Here is a 23,663-nt window from a genome sequence, read left to right as displayed (position 1 = left end):
TTTCGGACATTCTTAGAATTCCATAGGCGGCTGATGCGGGCAATCACCTCCCAATTCATCCTTGAACCATCAATTTTTTTCAGTGTATCAGCCATAGTGATATGTTGTATGAGAAAGAATAAGTTCAGGTGTTTTGAAAGTTGAAAAGAACACAAAGATTTGTTAATTTATATAGGTTAAACAATCATTACAATTAATAAATATTTTATATTAAACGTCATAAATTGAAACAAATATAAATAATCAACCTCTGAGAATTTAATGGGAGACATTCTCTTGCATTTCTTCCTAGCTGCACTACTTTTGAGAATTAACAGTTACAAATGGGGTTGGTCTATCAAACATGGAAGACATGAATTAAATAGCCGAAAACATGGAAGACATCAAATAAAACGTTTTTATGTTTTGATAAACGTTTATGAAAACATGGAAGACATAAGTGAGAATGTGTATGAAATAATGGCCCAATTAATAGATTTAATTATATGGTAACCGTTTAGCAATTAAGTATGAAAGAAAAATAAAATCAACATTAATGAAATGAGTGAGGTTGTGTATGGAATAATGACTCAATTAATGGTTATGCATGATTTAATTGGAATCATTCTCTAATGGTTATGCATGATACTTTAATGACACAAATTAATTGATAAATTGAAATAGGAAAGAAATCGTTAAATTGGAATCATTCTGTAATGGTTATGCATGATTTAATTTGTTCTAATTAAATCAATAATTAATACATGTTATTTGTGTGTTTGTGTATAACTTGAATAAATAAAAATTAGTCTTTTCCATTAATCCACATGACAATCATAGAGTTTTCCTAAAAGCTGATGTTGTTGCACCAAAATCATTCTCTTATTCAGTAATCATACTATGTATATGATCTTATTTTTTCAAATATACTATATTGTGACATTATGAAAAATTTAACTAGTCAAAGTACAATTTACCACATGATTTAACATATTTTCGGTGGAGAATTGTTCTTACAAAAGGGTTATCCAAAATTATCAATCATTACCGAAATGGTCGGTCGGTTATTTTCAAAATCTTTAAGAACTGATTGATAATCAAAAAAATCGAAACAATTGATCGGTTAAATTTATGTAAGAAAATGAAAAATCGATCATAACCGATCGTGAACGCTACTTAATTATAGCAAAAAATTAGAACCTTCCTATTCGAAACTGACTCACCCCAGAGATATCTGTGAACAACCCATATTAGATTAGATGCATTATTGTATCCAAACATTACTCACCCCGAAAATTACTCTTCATTTCTTTTTGTGTGTACCCTCTTCTTTTTTTTTTTTTGAAAATTACATTTTACCCTTCAACAATTCAATTTATAAATGACCGTTCGTTCTCATTCACTGCTTATCATCTACGCTTTTCTTCATTTTCTTTTTAATTCATCTCACCCATTAAAATTTGGATGGCTAGGGTAACCAACCAAGGATGGGGCTTGTTGTGCCGTGCATTTTATGAGATGATAAAGCGTTTTAATTTTATATAATACGAGTTCTTCTTTTTATTTTAGTTTTTGTGGGGAAAAAAAGTCTATTATATATCGTGTCTTGGTGTGTCCCAAATCCCAATGTCATCATATTTCTCACTCGGGTGATGAAGTCACTCATGCCCTTGCAAGAACGAGAATGGTTAAGCATGATAACGGGAGATCCTTGTGGTCTGATTACTGCCTAGTTGAAATTGATTCCTTGTTAGGAGGGAACAATTTCATTCGTTGTAGTGTTGCTGTTTTAATGAAATTCTTCTAAAAAAAATAAATTCGAACATATGGAACTCCCAGTGCAACGGATTCTGAAGTATCATTCCTACTGTCATTTGCTCCATTTGTATTGTCATACACACCTCTGTGGTTATAATACAAGCCGGCGCAGCAATTTCATTGTTCTGGTTATACTTATAGCCTCCATAATACTGTACGGTACTCCATCCAATAGACTGAACAAGTCTAGGTATCGTCACACCTTCCAAGTTCCAATGACTAAAAAAGTTAATCCAGCAAAGTGTGCAGTAAACCAAATCTCAAAATCAAAGAGCCAAGAACAAATTGCCTCCCATTCAGATGTCTCTAAGTTGGTTACAATCACAATTGATGTTCAAAATCATCATTTGGAGGGTTTATCTTCCAAGGTTTAGGGGCTACTATCAAGTGCAAATCCAAAACATCAAACATTCATGTTACATGTACAGACACTCGATTTAACAATTTACAGGCCAAAACCAAGACAAAGAAGTATTCAGTCCTTCCTCTTCTTCTTCTTCATCTTCTCATCCTTCTCCATCGAGTTCTTTAACTGCAATACCAATTAATGAACCTGTTACTATATAGCAAAGACAAGAACTCGTTCAACACTGCAAAAGAAAACACTACTAAGAGCACTCTAGATATTTTAGCTCATTCACCATGATTATCAGAATTCGGACAAATACAGCAACAAAATCTGTGAAGAGCGTCAAGGCATGTTTCACATAGTCAAGATCACCAAGGTGTGCTTTCTCGATGATGTCCTGTGTGTCCACTACTATGTAGCCAACAAATATCAACAGTCCAAAGTAAAGCTGCAAAAAGAAACCATCTTAGCAGCAAACTATGGGGTCACTGAATACAGAGAACAAAATGGCCATATAAAAAGCATGGGCTGATGGTGCCTCACCTCAAACTTAAAGACGGCTGCGGAACCCCCAAAGATAGAGGAGGCAAAGTGCAACCACAAAAGCATCGATAGGCCTGATGAAAGCAAGGCACCAAGGTAAAGGTACTCTCTACGCCGTGCCAACATGGCTGCCGCTGTGAAACAACCAAAGGCCAACCCAGTTCCCACAAACGCGATAATCAGAATGCTGAAACAGGGGATAAAAGCATTAACAAGTTAGCATAAGCAATAAGCACGTCTTCAGATGGAATCCATCATTTCGATATCTACCACACATCCAAGAAAAAGAGATGTCTGTATGTACCAACGGATCAATCCAACAAATTAAAGGAAGGAAAAGGCACAGCCCATGAAGATTCTGGATTTTCCAAATAGTGTAAAGCTCTCCCAAGCGCAAAAGTTTATCTAAAACTGAGTTACATTTTTCAACTACGAGCTAACACAAGTGTGACAAGACTGCATGAAGGTTATTCTAGAAAAAAGATATCTCCATATGTACTGATGGATCGATCTAACAAATTGAAGGAAGGATAAAGCACAGCCCATAAAGATTCTAGATTTTCCAAATAATGTAAAGCTTTCTCAAGAACACACCGTTAATATAAAACTGTGCTAAAGTTTTTAGAGTACGAGCTAACAAGTGTGACAAAACTGTGAAGGTTATGGAAACCTTCCTGCAAGAGTGCAAAATAGGAAACAACAAGTCCAGCAAGACTTCCTAGTTCCTAAAAACAAACTAAACTTTGACAATAATGTGGACACATCAAATTGAGAAAAAGAATGTTTAATTTCTCAATTACAAAGCCCAAGCAAGATAAAGTAGAAATTGGGAAGCTACTACCACCTTAGAGCCTACATTAATGTTTTGTTTTAACACAAGAGAATCCAAAAAGAAGTAGATAGATGATCAAATACCTTGGATCAATTTCAATGGCCAAATCTACCAAAGGACCAATTGAAGCCCCTTCAAACAGTGCAGCTGCCATCAAAAGAGCAACCCTTTTCCGCTGCTTATGAACAAACACCACAAACCAAAAAAATAAAATTTGTGAGAACCAGAAACATTGATTACATAGATGGCAGTAGAGAACAAATAAATGACAAACAAATTATATGTACCTCTTCATAAGGAGGAGTGGAAAGAAGCCAAACAATACTTCCAAAGCATGCAAATGTTGTAAGAAGGCCACCAATGTTCCATAAGAGATGAAGATAAGCTCCAACAGCCGAGGCAACCAGTGCACAACACAAAGACAGATAGACCTGAAAATTTGGGAAATGAGAATTTACCTTTGAAAGGTAATATGGAAGAAAAAGAAAGAATTCATGTATGCAAACAAGCAAAGGCTAGATAAATATTTCAACAAGTGCTCAAGTCAGAGCTTTAAGGACGGTGACATGAAACAAGGGTCAAAACGAACTGTGTGGCTTAAGTGGAACAATGCCATAAATAATAGGAAAACAAGAAAGCATTTATAGAATGATTGGTGACAAATCATTTGTGTAACTGAAAAGCAATTGAGACAATATTTATTGAATACTGATAGAGAAATACGATATTAAAAAAATAAATTGATCTCAGCCTACCATCCAATTTCACAGTAAATACAACGAAATCTTCAATAAATATTCAATCGAAAGAATGAAACAGCCTTTGGTTACCAACTTCCCAACTCGAGCAGAAAATATTAAACGAGAGAGAAGACATTTTATAAATTATAATAATCATTCTAGCATCTCGAATCTCCAAGGGCCAGGTCCTAAATTGGTAACACCTGCAAACCAGCCATTCCTCGGAAAGAAAGAAAAAAAAAAAACATTCGCCAGATCACAACCTCCAATAGTTTTTCTTCTCACATGGGACTTGTAGGACTCAAAATCAGTGTAAAGACACCCAACTTCCGATTCAAATACTCATTACAGTGGATCAAATTCTCACCTGGAAACACTTTATTGTAAGTGCTAGCACAGTTGATCCATATTTTATCACGTTCCTTTATAGGATTGTCATTAACAAGGCAATTGACAAATAACTACATGAAGGAATCCCCTTGATCCGATAAATTACTTCCACAAACTCTCTTTTAAGAGGACAAAAAAAAAGAAATAACTAAAGACACTGATCATATTCTTCGCCTTTTTCTTCAACTCCAACAAACAATCAGCCAGAAAAATCTACAAGCCAAACCCTATTGAACAAGAAATAGAAGTTTCCGGGGAAACTTACCTGTTTAAGATGAGTCTGGACGAGCGGAGAGATCTGACGGAAGTTCTTAAGGGTATCGTAGGTCCAGCCGCCGCTAGACGCCGATCGGGAATCAAAGAAAGCAGAGAACGTGTCCATTACTTCGCAAGAGAGAAATCGCCAGAGAAACCAACAAAACAATTAATTATCGTTTGGTTGTTTGTCCATTTATATTTTATAGGAGTCCGGAAAGTTCTAGATTGCTTCAGTTAATAGAAAGTCTATAATGCCCTTCTGACAATTATTTATTCACGGTCTGACTTGCTATTATTCAACATTGATTTGTCACCAAGGAAGGAAGATAATACTATAGACGTATAGTAGTATAGCAAGAGTAGGGCATAGCCTACGTATTACAGCCAATCTAATTCTGCCACATAATGCAACCAATTTTTATACTTAAAGCTCCGTATTACATCCAATCAAATTCTACCACATAATGCAAGCAATTATTATATTTACAAAGAAAATGAGAGAGAATCAATTCAAGCACGTACACGTCTTCCAATCAATCGAGAAGGAAATCGATATGGCAAAGGAAATGCAAAAACGAATAAAAGGAAATGCACACGGAAGGAATTATGAACAGCAACAATCAAAGTACACAAAAAATACGAAAACCAGAAGCACAAACAAAAATTCACAGCAGTAGAAATTTAGAATAAGGGTTAAGTGTCGTTTTTACAAGTTAGATCATGTCTGCTTGCATGTTATTTCCAGCACTACTTTGTCCACATCATGCAGGATGGCTCCTTCTTACCCTGCCTGAGCATGAGCATTTTCTTCTTTCGTCGGACCTCATGACATGGAACAAAAAACTCATGCTTTAGAGCATCGTCCTCAGTCTTGGGTTCACTGTCAAGTACTTATCCACCAGATCAAAAAATGAGCTAGGGATTAAGTCAAGCAAATCTTTTCTCTCTGTGTTCATTTTCCACCAATTCCATAGAGTCATAGACGGCACTATATGAAGTTTTAAATTATCAAAGAAAAATCAAATAAGCGAGAAAAATAATGTCTCGAACAAAGTATACTTCACGGATATAGCATTGCTACAAATGCGGTAAAGTTTCCTGTAAAAGTACATTGTCATGTAATTAAAACATGCAACTCGACAAAAGCAAGATAATTATGAATTACACAATATCAGCTCGGCCCCGCTCACCAGTAACAGGGTCTCTCCACAGAATTAATGTATCAAGCAACAAATTAAAAACGTGTCATTAACTACAAAATAAAATCACCAACTCCATTTTCATTCGGTAATTGTCTTCCACTTACTGCCAACAATTGAACTTCTGCATAGGATTTTGTTATAGGACTCTTGTAATGGAGTCAACCAATTAACTGCAGTATAGGCGGGAAAAAACCATGAGAGCAACTTGAAATAAGGAAGACCAAAACAGATTAAAAAGGGAGGAAAACTGGCTCACTATTCAACTAATACAGAACTTCATAAGCAATAGTAGTCGTAAATGTGTAATAAACCCAGACCTGAAACAGTACGACAAAATTAGGAAGGAAGCAAGAAACATGAGGATACACCAAGAGAAATCAAACAAAATGAAAGTAAAAGCCTTTCAAGTCGAATAGGCCTATAGTAAATCTAGCAGAGACTGGATAAGGGCATCAATACTTTCCTGTAAAAATATAGAACACGAAATTACATATTACTAAACCCAGACCTGATAAACAAAAGAAGGAAAGCAGGAACAAAGTAGTACCTGAGGTTCCAACTATTAACCCACAAGCATGGGATTAGTGATTATCTATGGCTATTTGATTAACTTATGTTTGGGGAATTGGTCATCCCATATGAACATATCAATACTATGGTACTACCAAATGTTTAAGAGACCATTATCCACAAAAACAGAACCACATAATCGTATACTGGTTTGATCAGAAAAGAAATAAACCACAGCAGTAGATAATAAAAGCTTAACAGCAGACTATACAGTGTAAGTCAAGGCCTATTGGTAACAGCAAAGACAACATCAATCAGTACCCAATCTAAAATCTGGGAAAACAATAGGAAAAAAAAACTGCAACTTTAAAGGGAAACAACTTAAAGAATAAGAAAGTAAATCAATGTCATTAAATATGAAAACATAAAAGAAGTACAGGCCAAAATCACAAAACAAAAGCTCACCGAACCAACAGATGTAAAACAGAACCTTATCTTGGACAATTGCTCTTGCCTGCAATAATAAAGCAGGAACAATTAACTAAAGAAATAAATAATCAATTGGTAAACAACAGAAAGCATAAAAAAAAATTAGGCTAAAATATAAAAAGCCACTTAGCATCCATTGGAATGATAAGACCCATCAACATGAACGAATTCCACATATAATCCATAACGAAGAGAAATTCTAAATTCACAGGACCACCAAAATCTATTCTCAGTAACAAATAAAAGAAGAGCAGAACACTCAGCCAAGAAACAGTGCAAGTTTTAATGATGTAAAAAAAAATTGTGAACACGTACCAATAATTCAAGAAAGGAAATAGACCAAAAAAAGTAAAAAACACCTTACTTCAGAAGAACCTGCAAAGCAGAGATAGGTGCATAAGACAAAAGCATCAATAAATCACCATACACAATAAATCAGCAAAAACATAAAAAGAAAAACATGAAAAGAATAATGACTTATTTTCATTACTGAATGTTACTAAAATGTGAGAAACCGAGCTTCCTCCTTTTCCATTCTGGCTTCAATGCTTCATCCTTCAAATTAATTATTTGGGGTCTCATTTTGATGCATCATATTGACAGGATGCGTGGAGGCTGAAGACCCCATATTCTTATCAACAGAATACTAAAACAAACTATTCTTAGACATGGTTGGCAAAATGATAAAGTTTAGAAATAGAAAATGTAAAGAAACAAAACATAGAAAAAAATCGTACAAAGTGTTCACCTCAAGAATAAATTAGTGTTGATTTCTAAGAGAGTCTAAACAGAAGCATGAGTCTTCATCATGCGGCCTTAAAGTACAAAACAATTTACGTAAGTTTCAATCTATAAGAGTAAATAACAAACACAACATGAATAATAAGCTGAGTAGCGTCACCTTGTATAACAAATCCCTCCACTTTCCTCTCACGAATATCGCCTGGAAGATTCCCAATATAGAGAATTCTGGTCACACAACTACTTATCTTTCCTGAAAGATTTTCCTCCACTTCACTTGTTGACAAAACCTTCAATGGAGGCACAATAATTTGAGTTTCAAAAAAAAAAAAATCAAATCATCTGATGCATAATAGATACAGGCTGTTTGAATCAACTCCAGAGTTTGTGAGCTCATCAAATAAAACATAAAATGAAACAAATGAACTCCAGGAATAACATCAAAATTCAATGAAAAGGGCAACATGACTGTAGGGGACACTTAAAACATATTCAAACTGAAAAGGAAACCAATTGAAAAGGGTAATAAATTGAAAGGAAGCATATCAACTACATAGAAAAAAAAAAAACCCACAACTTACGGAGTGTATCGAAGATGGACAGTAAAAGTCCAGCAGTAGCTGCAGAAGAACAGGAGGAAGAAAGTAGTTAATCCCGAGCGGCCTGATAGTTCAATCAATACTAAAATCTCATTGAATCTGCTCAATTGTTCAATCAAGTTCCGTATCCGTTTAATTTCTTGGCTACCTAACAGAGAACTAACGATTTCAAGCAAATAGAGGAAAATAAGACCTCCAGTTTGAGATACACTTTGGTTTGGAGAAAGAAGAACACAAATAAACTCGATGATGGTTTCCTCACATTGAAAGAATCATGCATGACATGAATTCTATCGTGCAGCTGAAAGTATTGAAAAATTCACCTGTTTAGAGACCGATAAGCAACTGTATCCAAATCTGTGACACTCAATTTTGAACCGGAAAACTCCAAAAACATCAGGGACCTTGAATGATGTATGATAAAGACCCTGCATAATCAGAAAGATATGTGTAAAGTAAGATGTCTAGGTATGTTGGATATGGAGATGACACGTACATGCAGCACCAGGGAAGCAAACCTTTTGATCAGTTGATAGGGTCTTTAGCACATAAGGAATGATCATATAGAACTGGATTTGAACATGATTGGCCAGATATAGCTCCCAGCTCTTTTCAGACCATTCATATATCTCAAAGAAAATTTCCTACAATAGCACTGTTAGAGATGTGTATATTTTAGTATTTTTTTGTCTTGAAGGGTAGTTTGGTCTTCTCATGAGTTATTGTATATATACTCTTGTATACTCCTTTGGAACACACACACTATTTTTATCTCTATTATCATGGTATCGCAGTAGTTTTTTTTTCTCCTACAAATTTTTTTTTTCTTTCGTGCGGCGGCCCTCTTCTTCTTCTCCGGCGAGCTCACTGCTGTTTGCCACTGTACTCTTCTTCACCGACGAGCTCCCTGCCGTGCGCCACTCCTCTCAACTCTCTCAGTGCTGCTCTCTGTCTCTCTGTCCAGCTCACCGTGCACCACTGCCCTCTCTTTTTCCGGCGAGCTTCCTGCTGTGCGCTAGCACCACTGCCCTCTCTTGTTTCCGGCGAGCTTCCTGTTGTGCGCTATTGATACTCTACTCCCTGAATCTCCGGCGAGATCTCTCTTTGGCACCCTGCTGAGTGTGCGTCTTCAGTCACGGCACCCCGCCAGCAGATCTGGTTTTTTGATCTTTTGAAATTGCAGTTTGGCCCTCCAGATTTCTGAAATTGCAGTTTGGTCCGTCCAAAATTTTTAAAATTGCATTTTAGCCCTCCAGATTTCAGAAATTGTAGTTTGGTCCCTCCAATTTTTTTGAAATTGCAGTTCGGTTCCTCCAGATTTCAGAAATTGCAGTTTGGTCCCTCCAATTTTTTTGAAATTGCAGTTTGGTCCCTCCAGATTTCTGAAATTTCAGTTTGGTCCCTCCAAATTTCTGAACTTCTAGTTTAGTCCCTACAGATTTCTGAAATTGTCATTTGTGTTGATGACAACTCTTGGTAGTGATTTTCCTCCCTTGCCGGGGATTGGTTCCTCCGCCACTCGGTCTCTGTCGACTTCTGCTGTTGCTACGCCACTCTCATCCTCGACGACTGTTGGTTTGACCACCTCTGAACTTCCTCGGGATTTTCTTCCCACTTCGACTGATTTTCGGCTCACCGCTGCTAGTGATTGGCCTACTTGGAGTGCCACGGTTCGTAATGCTCTGTTTGGCCGTGGGCTCTTATCTTATCTCACGGATGGTCCACCCGTTGACTGTTATGATGATGTTTTAGCTGTTTGGAGTCTTCGGACTAATCGAGTCTCCAGTTATCTCATTGAGTCTCTCGACCCGGCTCTTCGACCTGATCTGGTTACTCAATCTGCCCATGTGGTTTAGAAGTCTCTTACTGCTCGTTTTGTTGAGCGTAGTGGGGCTCGTCAGTATTCTCTTCTTACTCAGGCTGCTGCTGCTCGTCAGGATGATAGGTCTATCCAGCAGTTCTATCAGCACATGCGTGGTTTTTGGCGTGAGTTGGAGGCCTTTCTCCCTGCTGGCAGTCATATTGCTACTCATGTGGCCTTTTGGGATATGCGTCATATGTATGAGTTTTTGATGGCTCTCCGCCCTGAGTTTGGTTCTCTGGTTGGTCAGCTTATACATCGTGACCCCTCTCCCAGTCTTGAGACTGCAGTTGCTGAGTTAGTTGCAGAGGAGACTCGTCTGCGCCTGCTAGGTGGTGTTAGGCCACCTCCCGCACCCTCTAGTTTCTCTGGTGTTCTTGCTTCGGCACCCTCTGGTATTTCCACAGCTCCTTCACCTTCATCTGGTCGTCCTACTTGCACTCATTGCCTGCGGCCAGGTCATACTTTGGATGACTGTTGGAAGCTTCACCCCGAGCGTCGTGTTGGACCTCGAGGTCGTGGTCGCCGTGCCTCCACTCCTATTGCTGCGGTTGTTACTCCTGCACTTCCTTCTCCTGCTTCTGCTATGTCTCCTATTGATATTCAGCAGTTTCAGCAGTTCCAACAGTTCTAGCAGTATCAGCAGCGTCTTGAGCAGATGACTGCTTCCACCAGCACTGGTAGCACTCCTGCATCCTCTGCTTTCTCAGCCACTGGTATGTCTAGTACTTGGATTTTTGACTCGGGGGCCTCTCATCATATGACCTCTGATGCCTCCCTGTTGACTGATTGTAGTCCCGCACCTCCTATTCCCTCTATTTACACTGCTGATGGTTCTCCATTGAGAGTCTCTCAGGCTGGCTCTATTACTACCACCTCAGAGCCCTCAGGCCATCTTTCTCTACCCTCTGTTCTTCATGCTCCTCAGTTGAGCATGAATCTTATTTCAGTTGGTGGTATATGTGATTTTGGCTATGATGTTTTATTCACACCCTCTTCTTGTCGTGTGCAGGATCCGTCTACCAGCCGGGTGATTGGCAGTGGTCGTAGAGTGGGTGGTCTCTATCATCTCCAGTCTCTCCACCTTCCCTCCTCGCATCCCAGTTTTTGTGGTCTTGCCTCTCCTACTCTTGATATCTGGCATAGACGATTAGGTCATATTTCTGAGTCGCGACTGAAGAGTCTTTCCCTGTCTGGAGCTCTCGGTCGTAGTTCTTTTTCTGCTTTGAGTCCTTGTCTTGGTTGTAAGCTTGTTAAAGCTACAGCACTCCCCTTTTCCCCCAGTGTATCCCAAACTTCTAGTGTTTTTGATCTATTACATTCAGACATTTGGGGCCCTGCACCTCTCCCTTCTATTTGTGGTTATCGTTATTATGTTTCCTTTATTGATGACTTTACTCGCTATACTTGGGTCTATCTCTTACAGCATCGCTCTGAGATTCTCGATGTGTATGACCGTTTTACCACTATGATTTTCACTCAGTTCGGTTGTCGCATCAAGACACTCCGTTCTGATTGTGCTCTTGAGTACTTGTCTTCTAGTATGCGCACGTTGCTCTCCTCTCACGGTACCATTTTTCAGCACTCATGTCCACACACACATGAGCAGAATGGTGTTGCTGAGAGGAAGCATCGACACATTCTAGAGACTACTCGGGCGCTTCTCCTTTCGGCTTCTGTGCCTCGTTCTTACTGGGCTGAGGCTGTTCTCACTTCAGTAAATCTAATCAACATTACTCCCTCTTCAATTCTGCCTGGTCGTATCTCTCCTCATGAGCGGCTATTCAGCTCCCCACCTGACTACTCTCGTCTTCGCACATTCGGCTGCACTTGTTTTGTCGTATTACCTCCTCCTGAGCGTTCCAAATTGTCCCCTGTTTCTGCCAAATGTGTTCTCCTCGGTATCAGTGCTGAACACAAGGGTTATCGTTGCTACAATCCCTTGACTCGGCGCGTCCGTATCTCTCGTCATGTCTCATTTCTTGAGGATGTTCCTTATTTCTCCTCGACATCTAAGGATCTTACCTTTCTTACGCTTCCGCCCTCACCCACTCCTGACATTTCTCTTCCCCCTACTCCTGTTTCCTCTACATCCATTCTAGATATTCCCATTTCCTCCACTCCCTCAGATTCTGCTCCCACTGAGCCTGATCCTCCATCTTCCTCCTCCTCTTCTGCACCTGATCCCGTTCCCACTGCACCTGATCCTTCATCTCCTCCTCTTTCATCTGGTATTACTCCTTATCCTCTTCACTACACCCGTGATCTTGACTATGTCCCATCTGCTAGTCCTGATCCTACCTCATCCTCCTCGGCCACCTGTACATCCCCTGCTAGTATGGATCCCCCTGCTCCTCGCTATCCTCAACGCGAGCGACGCCCTGTGGAGAGGTATGGTTATAGTTCTGTTTCTACTTATGCTCCACAGTTTACTGCTTTTCTTACTGCTCTTCATTCGGAGTCTGAGCCTACCTCATACAGTGAGGCCTCTCAGTTAGTTCAGTGGCAGCAGGCTATGGCAGAGGAGTTTGAGGCTTTTAGAGAGACTCGGACTTGGGATGTGGTTCCTCTTCCTGCTGGTGTTAGGCCTATTGGCTGCAAATGGATTTATCGGGTTAAACGTCGCCCTGATGGGTCTATTGAGCGCTATAAGGCTCGTCTTGTTGCTAGAGGTTTTTCCCAGGTGCATGGTATTGATTATGATGAGACATTTGCTCCCGTTGCTCAGATGACTACAGTTCGCACTTTATTGGCAGTTGCTGCTGTTAGTCAGTGGCCTCTTCTTCAGATGGATGTGAAGAATGCCTTTCTCAATGGTGATCTTTCAGAGATTGTCTACATGCAGCCCCCTCCCGGACTTCGGACTCCTCCTCAGCATGTTTGTCGCCTTCGCCGGGCTATCTATGGTCTCAAACAAGCCCCTCGGGCTTGGTTTGAGCGGTTTCGTCAGGTGGTGACTCAGGCTGGATTTATTGAGAGCTCTCAGGATCACTCTCTCTTTGTTAGGTCATCCCCTCAGGGACGGGCGATTCTGTTGTTGTACGTGGATGATATGATCATTACAGGTGATGATACCGCTGCCATTCAGTATCTTCAGCAACATCTTCAGTCTCAGTTCCGAATGAAAGATCTTGGATCTCTCCGGTATTTTCTTGGCATTGAGATTACTCGTTCTGATCATGGCATTCTGCTATCCCAGCAGAAGTATCTCTCCGACATTCTTAGTCGGGCTGCTCTCTTAGATACTCACAGTGCTGACACTCCTCTTGAGCTTAATGTGAAGCTCCGTCCGACTGATGGTCAGCCTCTTCCTGATCCGACTCGCTACAGGCAAATTGTTGGTCAGCTTGTGTACCTATGCATCACTCGTCCGGATATTGCTCATGCTGTGAGTATTGTGAGTCAGTTTATGTCTGCTCCCAGCTCAGTTCACTATGGTGCTCTTCTCCGGATTCTCAGGTATCTCAGTGGGACTATGACTCGATCCCTGTTCTTATCATCATCTTCGTCCCTCACTCTTCAGGCCTACTCAGATGCTGATTGGGCAGGTGATCCTACTTCTCGTCACTCTATTACAGGCTATTGTGTGTTCCTTGGTGACTCTCTTATATCTTGGCGCAGCAAGAAACAAAATGTAGTATCTCTTTCGAGCACTGAGGCAGAATATCGTGCTATGGCCACTACAGCTAAGGAGATTGTTCATCTTCGTCGTCTCCTTAGTCACTTGGGTGTCCATATTTCTGGACCAACGCCGATGCATTGTGACAACAGGAGTGCTATTCATATTGCCTGCAATCCTGTTTTTCACGAGAGGACGAAACACATTGAGATTGATTGTCACTTTGTCCGTGAGCAGTTTCTGTCGGATGTTCTCTCCCTACCTTTCACTTATTCTGTTGCACAGTTGGCGGATTTCTTCACGAAGTCTCACACTGTTTCTCGTCATCAGCTTCTCATTGGCAAACTCTCGGTGTTTGACCCACCTTGAGTTTGAGGGGGGGTGTTAGAGATGTGTATATTTTAGTATTTTTTAGTCTTGAAGGGTAGTTTGGTCTTCTCATGAGTTATTGTATATATACTCTTGTATACTCCTTTGGAACACACACACTATTTTTATCTCTATTATCAAGCACAAAATGCAGAAGATCAGAACCAAACTTTGACTTTTACCTATAGCTGTTTAATTGCAAGATAACGTTGTCAGGCTAGAATTTTTCAAAGGATGTCCAGATTATCTTTGATTCTATACATTGCAGGACCATTTGCTTCGCCAACTTTGTGAATAATTACACACTTATAAACTGTATGGTTATGAAAATTCCATAAAAGAGTAATCACTAAACTAATAAAACAAACAATTCATTACCTAGAAGCTTCCCTCCATATACGATTTCTCCACCAGCACCTACAAAGGAAATTGCCAATGTTAAAGAAACTCAGATCTCTCTTTAAATAATAAAAATAATCATGCAATCAAGCAATCAATTACTTGATTAAACTCGTTATATAACCCTATTATGGAAGGCAGTAGCACCTATCAATGTCTATTTGTTTGGTCAATTAAAAAAAAGCACATGAAGAAGGCAAGACCAGCCCAAACCAACCTAGTTAACTGACAAATTAGTAGGAGGCAGAACAAAAACGCATGAGGGAGAAGACATGGTTAACCAAACAACAAACCATGTTCATCAATATCAATTTATATAAGAACTTCTGAATCAAAATACAATATTCAAATTAGGTAAATACATACCCCAAAGAAAAATGATTAAAGGCTATCTTTTTCCTGGGGATTGGAACTGACGTCATCTGCCTTTGAAGAAGAAAAGCACACTAACAACTGGAAAAATTGAAGCTGAGATAGATCACAACATTAGAAATAGATCACACACATGCACAAACAAAAGAACACTGTCATACATAAAGCCCAAATAATTTTTAACAGCAGTAACAAAAAGGCAACACAATGAAAGGCCATAGCCAAAGTGAAGTTTGGCAAAGTTTGCCATAGACGATCATCTCCAATAAAATTAATGGAATCATTTTTGTCGCGCAAACAAAATGAAATCACAAAAAGGCCAAGCCACAACCACACCAAAATCTCATAGAAGTGAAATTAAACTTCGAGAGAGGTTACGAGAAGAAAAAAATCACAGAGAAAGGGTTAACTTCTTCTGCTTCGTCCAAGGGGTTCTTATCGTAACGCCCGAACATTAGAAGCAACGCTACAGACCATAATCAGCTGCGCGAATTTGAGATTTTAATGGTGCGTAGAAAGAGACAATGATGGTCAGAGAACATAGAACAAAGAAGAGAGAGCTTGAAGAAAAGTGGAAGTCACGCCAATCACCCGTAGAGATACTTCAAAAGCAACATCAAAACCTACGAAGAAGAGAAAGAGGAGCTCAGACAACCCAAGACAAACGTCCGTGCAACGAAATTGAAGAAGAACAGAAGAGAATCATACAACGATAAAGAACGAAGGGAGGATTGCACAAAATTACCCGGATTCAAAGAGAAGAAGTGTATGAAAGCTAACCCAGGCTAAGGAAGGCGAGTCAAGGAAGTAACGCCGACAACTTGATAGTTTCAGGTGGCTTGTCATAAGTGTTAATGCGAAGCAACAGTGGAGATACATGCACCGCAGAAGTGCATGTACGAAAGCAGATGAGAGTAGGTCGGGTACACGATGCTGTTTTGTGATCGCATTAGAGAACAATGAAAGAGGAAAACCTTTGATTCCCTATATGTCACGAGTCATTTAGGCCAGATGCCTAAGCGTTTAGTTTATCACCTCTGGATCCACAGCCGTAGATGATGTGAAGAGTTCAAGCGCTGAGATCAAGTTATATTTTATATATATATTGTCTCTTTGTTTTTTAGGATAGTTGGTCAAAGTTGTTATTGCTGCTTTGGATTGTTGGAGTGCCGCCTCACTCTAAAAGGCATTATCTTTGGGTTCTCTGATTGGTGTAATTGTCCTCTTGCTCCTTGGATTCTCATATATATATCGATATCAGTTAGTTACTTGCAATTTCTATTCTCAGTTGGGTCTGTTCCTTTTTGAGTGGTTCAATTACAGTCGGTTGTGTAACAAATTGGTATCAGAGGCTCTTTCTTGCTCATGGTACACGCACTATGGCAGACGATGATTTTCAGTCCAACATTCTGTCGGCTATCACGGCTCTTACGACCCATTTTGATGCCCGTCTTGATGCCCAAAGTGTGGCGATTCAAGCCTTTAATGAGCATCTAGCTAATGACCCTCCTCCAGCACCTCAGCCTCCGCCACCAGCTCTTGCCTTAGCACCTCCAGCCCCTGAGCGCAGAAGGGACGATAATGCTGCCAATGCCGTTTGGCAGAACCGTAATCCACGATTAGATTTTCCAAAATTTTTTGGTACGGATACTACAGAATGGCTGCAAAGGGTCAACCAATACTTCCTTTACTATCAGACTCCATTGGGACATAAGGTTCTCATCGCTTCCTACTATATGGAAAGACATGTTGCAGTTTGGATTGATTTTGTGATGGCCTTGCAAATGCGTTTTGGGCCAGGGGTGTTTGAAGATCCCATGGAGGAATTGATGCACCTCTGGCAAATTGGCACGGTGGATGAGTATTGTTTGAAGTTTGAAGAACTGGTGGTTAAGATTCAGGGGTTAACAGTCGCTCATAAGTTGAGTTGTTTTTTGGGTGGGCTGAGGGAAGAGATTCGCATGCCGATCAGAATGCTAATGCTACAATCGATTCTAGCAGCTTAGGCATTGGCTCGGATGCAAGAGGAAACACTACAGGCCACTAGATGATAGTTTTGACATCCTCAGTTGGGAGCCCTACCTCACCACCACATTCTCGATCCCAGTGCCGCCCCAGCCCAACCATTCTCCAAGCCCGCCCTCCCGGCACCTTCGGCCATCCTGTCCCTCCCTTATCCAGGTTATGGAATGTAGAATACTATTGCTTCGATAGTTTCCTCAGTGGCGTCCTCTCATCTCCCTAATGCCTTACCCCAACAGAGTTATTTGTCCAAGGGAACCTCGATCCAATGCATAACTGATCAGCAAATGCACGAGAAGAGGAGGAAGGGTTTGTGCAACAGCTGTGACGCGAAGTGGTCTCCTACCCATCAATGTCCCAATCCCAAACTCTTTTACATCGAGACTCAGGAAGACATTTTTTATGTGAAGGAAGGGGAGTAGAATGTAACACAGTCCAATGCCACTGATATGCCTAGAACCGTACACTGGTGCTGTTGAGGGGACTTCCTCCCAAAATGCTGAAATATCTTTACATGCGTTATCAGGTTCCCCAGCTCCACGCACTATACGGGTGATTGGTCGGATTGGGAAGCACCAGTTTGTGGCCTTGATTGATATAAGATCGACCCATAATTTTCTCGACCCCGCGGTTTCGCAGAAGACTCAGTTAGTAAGTCACCAAAGTGATGCTCGGCCCATAAAAATAGCAAATGGAGATGTTGTTCACAGTCAAGGGAAACTTTGTGGTGTGGGCTTTAGCATACAGAAACTTGAATTTAGCACGGATTTTCTACTCTTGCTGTTGGGGGTTGTGACATGGTTCTGGGTATTCATTAGCTTTGGGCTTTCGAGACAGTGCAGTGGCATTTCCACCACCTTACTATGGAGTTTAACTATCAAGGGGAAAATTCACGCTGGTAGGAATCCAACCATCATCTGGGACTCTCATTTCTTCTACAAGCATCGAGCCAGAATCTTGAGAGGCATGGTGTCTTACTGCAGTTAGTTGATATGGCGCCAGTTCCTACAGTTAACAATCCAGACGAGGGGATTACACAGTTGTTGTCTTCGTACACTGATATTTTTGTAGAATCCACTGGCCTTCCCCCTGTCCGGACACATGGCCACCGCATCTTACTACAGGTAGGCACTTCTCCAATTAATGTCAGGCCATACAAGTATCCTCATTTCCAAAAAGCAGAGATTGAAAAACTCATCCACGAATTACTTAAGACAGGAGTGATTCGTAACAACGTGAGTCTTTTCTCTTAACCGGTTTTATTGGTGCGTAAGATGGATGGTACATGGAGCATGTGCGTCGACTATAGGGCCTTCAATAAGGCAACTATCAAAGACCGGTTCCCCATGCCACTTATTGAGGAGCTCCTGGATGAATTGAATGGAGTAGTTATCTTTTTTAAATTGGATTTACGCTCGGGTTATCACCAAATTCGGGTGGTGGATGAAGACATTCCTAAGACTGCGTTTTGAACCCATGAAGGCCATTACGAATTCCTTGTCATGCCATTTAGGCTGACCAATGCACCTTTCACTTTTCAGAGCCTCATGAACGCTGTGTTTAAGCCTTATCTTCTGCACTTTGTTTCTTGTGTTCTTCGATGATATCCTCATTTACAGCAAATCCCGGGAAGATAATTTGGGCTATCTAGCCACTGTCTTGGAACTATTACAGCAGCACCAACTCTTTGTCAAGGCTTCTAAGTGTGAATTCGGGGTCCGGGAAGTGGGGTATCTTGGGCACATCATTGACAGCCAGGGGGTAAGAACCGATCCAACTAAAGCACAAGCAATGAGAGATTGGCCACTTCCTAAGTCGATTAAGTCTCTCAGCGGATTCTTAGGTCTCATTGGTATTATCGTAAATTCATCAAGGGTTATGGGTCAGTGGCAGCACCATTATATCGACTCCTTGCAATGAATACTTTCCAGTGGAATGAATTGGCCACCACTATTTTTTATACATTGCGAGATGCTGTAACCGCACCACCTGTGCTAGCATTACCGGATTTTACTCTTCCTTTTATGATTGAGTGTGACGCGTCGAGGAGTGGCATCGGGGCAGTGTTACTTCAAAAAGGGAGGCCTATTTCTTATTTTACTACCACGCTTTTAAACAAGGCTTTGAGCTGGTCGACTTATGAGAAAGAGTTGTTTGCGCTGGTTTCAACGATTAAGAAATGGAGGCCTTACCTCCTGGGTCACACTTTTATTGTCAAAACCGACTGTGATACTATTTTTACAAGTGCTTTCTGGACCAAATTTTTTTATTTGCAGGGCACCAAGCTGAATTTCTCTACTAGCTACCATCCTCAAAGCGATGGCCAAACCAAGGTTGTAAACAAGGCCCTCGAACAGTACTTACAGTGCTTTATGGGTACCCAACCCAAAAAGTCGCTCCAATGGCTCCCTTTGGCTGAATATTGTTGCAACACCACCACTCATGCAAGCACCAAGCTCACCCCTTTTGAAGCTGTTTATGGGAGACCTCCCTCTCACCTCTGTGACTACATTCCAGGGACCACAGCTATTGCAGCAGTAGACAGTTATCTGCGCTCTAGGGAAGACATTATGGGGATCCTGAGGCACAACCTTATCAAGAGCCAAAACACCATGAAGCGATTTGCGGACGCAAAACGAACTCCTATTGTTTTTGAAGTGGGAGATATGGTCTATTTGAAGCTACAACCTTACCGGTAATTATCTGTAGTACAATGTCAGAACGTCAAGCTTGCCCCACGTTATTATGGTCCTTTTGTCATCGTCCAAAAAATCGGGACAGTTGCTTATAGGTTGGACCTCCCTCCTGCATCCCAAATCCACCCGGTTTTCCATGTCTCACAATTGAAGAAACACATGGGCAACCAGTCAGTGTTGTCTCAGACTTTGCCTCCAACGAATGCTGATGGCCAACTGTTACCTACGCCCGAAGTGGTGCTGGACCGGCGTTTGGTTAAACAGGGACTGTCTCCAGCAGCTGAACTTTTGATCAAGTGGCAGGGGCAGGATGCTTCTGAAGCTACTTGGGTTCCTTACTCTCGTTTGGTGGAGCAATTCCCCGACCTTGTGGGCAAGGTCTTTTGATGGGGTAGGTATTGTCATGAGTCATTTAGGTCAGATGCCTAAGCGACGTCGTTCCTTTTGTTCGTTTAGTTTATCACCTCTGGATCCACAACCGTAGATGATGTGAAGAGTTCAAGGGCTGAGATCAAGTTATATTTTATATATATTGTCTGTTTGTTTTTTAGGGCAGTTTGTCAAAGTTGTTGTTGTTGCTTTGGATTGTTGGAGTGCCGCCTCACTCTAAAAGGCATTATCTTTGGGTTTTCTAATTGGTGTAATCGTCCTCCTGTTCCTTGGATTCTCATATATATATCGATATCAGTCAGTTACTTGCAGTTTCTATTCTCCATTGGGTCTGTTCTTATTTGAGTGGTTCAATTACAGTCGGTTGTGTAACACTATATCGATGAAAGAGGAAGAAGGAGAGTTACGATGATGAATCTATGCAGTAGGACGGAGTAAATGTGGTCGAGATGGTAAAGGTTATCAGAGAGACGTAAAAAAGACGCTAGATGCACCGAATAGGACAAAAGACAACACGTAAGAGAGAGGAAGGAAAATGTGAGAGGAAATAGAGCAACGCGCGAGTAGAACAAGAAGACACAACTCGCCTAGAGAAGGCCGAAAATGCACGGATTGTATATATATATAGAAATGTTGTGTATCATATAGTTCCTGGGGTGAATTGGCAAGTTTTAGTTCAAATTCATAATTATGACAGATTTATATTTGTGTAGATCAAAAATTTTGTATTTACCTCTGGGAATACACATTCTCGGTCATGCAGCTTTGCAAGTTCCCATAAATCTCCTTGGCCCTCAACTTGGCAATATCTTTTATGTTCCTGCAAGAAGTGATTTGATCCGCAAAATATGGAAACAAATTAGTCCTAGGACATTTCTAGATTAAAAGTGATGATCCTTATTCTTCAGGATCACCATAAAATGGTGTTCTTCCAAGCATTAGGTAAAGTAAGGTGACCCCAGCAGACCACATATCAATCTTGGGACCTTGATGATGACATCTGAACAAGACCTGTGTCAACCACTTACATGATGCTTCATTTGCTCCACTGGAGAAAAACACGATCATGAGAACTGAATAGATTACGGTGAAGCACATAGTTCAAGTCAAATATTCTTACGTTACATGGGAACTACAGCTAACTGCAAGTGCTTGAGGCACAAATTTGCTTAAAAATGATTAACAATCTTGCTATGCTGCAATGGGCATTAGTGAGGTCAACTACTTACATAAGTTGATTATATCATGATTCTACTTTTGAGGACAGATGAAATCCAAGACAATCAACTCACAAGTTGTCAGATGTACACTAAGGTGGTAGTGTGCTACCTGATTGAACTAGATGTTCAAACGAAACTTTTTTTTGTTTCGTTTTTGACAGAAACTTTTGTCAACTTTTCATCATTTGAGAGTAACCCACTCCAACAGGCGTTGAGTACAAAATTTATGGAGAAAGATCGTTCAGCATTGTATACCATCACTTGTCAATTTAGTTATCCTAAGGCGCTAACATTCAGTATGTTCTTCAGCACTACTACAGAAACATTCTCAAATCTCTCTACGAATGTACTTAAAATCATTATTACAGTTTTACAACAGTATTGCACTTGAATGGTTTGACTTCCTATCATGAAGGACAACCTCGTTTAAGTAATTTTCCTTCTCACTTTGTGAGCGAGAGAAAAGATATTTTGATTCGAGAATTTGGGGAGAATCTAGGTTCAAAGCAGCGGCATTTCTTATGTTACTTTTAAATTTAAACTAATCTTTTTCATAATGATTTTTTTTTCTTCTAGCCAACTAAATGTTTTCACTTTCATTTCACCTTTTTCAGATAATGTCATTTTATCAAAAGAAATGAACACCAAATGTTGTTTGAGTGCCTCTAAGCAGTAAAAGATTGTATGCTCTTACCATAATACATCTGTAACAAGTCCTCTTTAGTTTGATTAAATGAGAAGGACAATTATACATTTCTTTCCCTCTGACACAATTTTCAGGAAACATTATTTGGGAGATAATTAATATTGATTAAACTTAAGGTACCTGAGATGGGATTTTAATTTTATCTGCTGATCCGGTGGCACAATACAAGAAAAAAAAAGAAATAAAGAATTTATTCAATGTAAATAAATATTATGTCATTCTACTTCTAATAAATAATAACAGGCTCAAAAAAAAGAAAAAGAAAAGGAGAGCTTACTAGGAATCCCATACTTCTGATGCAGCTCCTGGAAAATTAAAGAGAAGGATGAAAAATATGTGTCAAATTCCAACAATTTGATAAGCCTTTTCTATTAAAAATCAAAGAAAAGAAGAAGAAGTAGAATAAGAGAAATCAACAGAACCAAATCAAATAGTCATCCAGATATACTGACAAGTACTACTAACCATGGCAAGGTTGAAATCAATAAGATAGCCATTATTGGCCTTGTGAGAGAGAACTTGCTCATAATCCTTACCCAAATCTCTCCAGCATCTTCCTCTCATTATTGATATGGTGTCTATGTGCCTATGCGTGAGGGCCTGAGGAGTTGAAAATGAAATCAATTAAATATCAGTGTAGCTTCAGAAACAATGTGTATAATTTATAAGACATTTAAAAATATTGCAAGGAATGCATTGTTGTTCATGTAGTTACACAATTGCAAGTCCAGGGACAGTCACCTTAGACAATCACAGTGCAGTTCAAGGCCAGAACCCATTTTTGCATTGAATTTGAAAACTAAAATGACATCTAAGGACTTCACTACTTCAGCATACTGCATAAGTAGTCCAAGACTATGTCTAGTGACCATCAAAAAATTCAGAAATCAAGATCATCTCACATTTAATGGCAACTATAACTCTATTGTTCTTCCTTCAAGCCCTGTAAACAGTTTCGTAACCACCTGACAGTTTAACAGATACTATCAATAAATCCCAAGAACAAATGGGTTGGCAAAGATGAGTACAGAATATAGCAAAAAATAACAACTAATTATAATACCTGAACCTTCTTCCTCTTCTATGGCATAAGATTCAAAATGTGGGAGTTACTTGAGCTCCCGCTGATCCTATAGAGTAGCATCAACAACTATAGGTTAGGTTTACAAGAAACATAATTAAAACTAACAACTTACTCTCAATTAAATGAAGTAGGGCTCACCATGAGAAAAACAGAGTCATCAAAGTTATCATTTTTCCGTCCTTTGTTACAACTCTACTTTAAAATCTTCCTACAGCTGATTGCCATTTTCTCCGAATAATGGTTTTCTTTGAGGGTACTATCACCCTTTGGGTGTTCTAAATATTTGCGCAGGCCTTGCTGTTTTGGAGCCATTGCATCCCTGAGGGTACTCTTCATTTTAGTAGAGGGTTGTGAGAACCGCTTTTGAGCAACAGTGAATTCTATTGCCAACCTCTTTACATGACTAAGTCTTGGCTCCTCATCTAAATATGGTACGTTATCATTACAACTCATCTTATTTTTTTCTTTTAAACTT

At 40.0% G+C, this 23,663-nt stretch overlaps 2 protein-coding genes and 1 long non-coding RNA gene across 3 annotated transcripts; all 3 read right to left on the bottom strand.

Moving 5' to 3' along the window:
- Positions 1 to 2,057: 2,057 nt before the first annotated feature.
- LOC119980836 (bax inhibitor 1-like) lies at positions 2,058 to 5,236 on the bottom strand. Its single transcript, XM_038823633.1, has 6 exons — positions 4,917 to 5,236; positions 3,809 to 3,952; positions 3,605 to 3,696; positions 2,690 to 2,876; positions 2,439 to 2,594; positions 2,058 to 2,329 (listed from the first exon to the last, which is right to left on the bottom strand). The coding sequence occupies exons 1-6, from the start codon at positions 5,031 to 5,033 to the stop codon at positions 2,273 to 2,275; spliced, it is 753 nt and encodes a 250-aa protein (XP_038679561.1). The 5' UTR covers positions 5,034 to 5,236; the 3' UTR covers positions 2,058 to 2,272.
- A 715-nt stretch (positions 5,237 to 5,951) lies between these two features.
- Positions 5,952 to 16,119, bottom strand: LOC119980837. The gene is made up of 7 exons (XM_038823634.1): positions 15,816 to 16,119; positions 15,065 to 15,693; positions 14,678 to 14,716; positions 8,969 to 9,094; positions 8,774 to 8,878; positions 8,433 to 8,471; positions 5,952 to 8,141 (listed from the first exon to the last, which is right to left on the bottom strand). Exons 4-7 carry the CDS (start codon positions 9,011 to 9,013, stop codon positions 7,944 to 7,946), a joined length of 387 nt encoding a protein of 128 aa, XP_038679562.1. The 5' UTR covers positions 9,014 to 9,094; positions 14,678 to 14,716; positions 15,065 to 15,693; positions 15,816 to 16,119; the 3' UTR covers positions 5,952 to 7,943.
- Positions 16,120 to 22,657: 6,538 nt separating this feature from the next.
- LOC119980575 lies at positions 22,658 to 23,234 on the bottom strand. The gene is made up of 3 exons (XR_005463905.1): positions 23,168 to 23,234; positions 23,007 to 23,069; positions 22,658 to 22,704 (listed from the first exon to the last, which is right to left on the bottom strand). It is a non-coding gene; the product is annotated as an uncharacterized LOC119980575 (long non-coding RNA).
- Between the last annotated feature and the right edge of the window lie 429 nt (positions 23,235 to 23,663).

The sequence above is a fragment of the Tripterygium wilfordii genome, chromosome 16 (assembly GCF_013401445.1).
Source record: "Tripterygium wilfordii isolate XIE 37 chromosome 16, ASM1340144v1, whole genome shotgun sequence".
In the NCBI taxonomy this organism is placed as follows: Eukaryota; Viridiplantae; Streptophyta; class Magnoliopsida; order Celastrales; family Celastraceae; genus Tripterygium; species Tripterygium wilfordii.
This window is presented reverse-complemented; position numbering and strand designations above follow the sequence as displayed.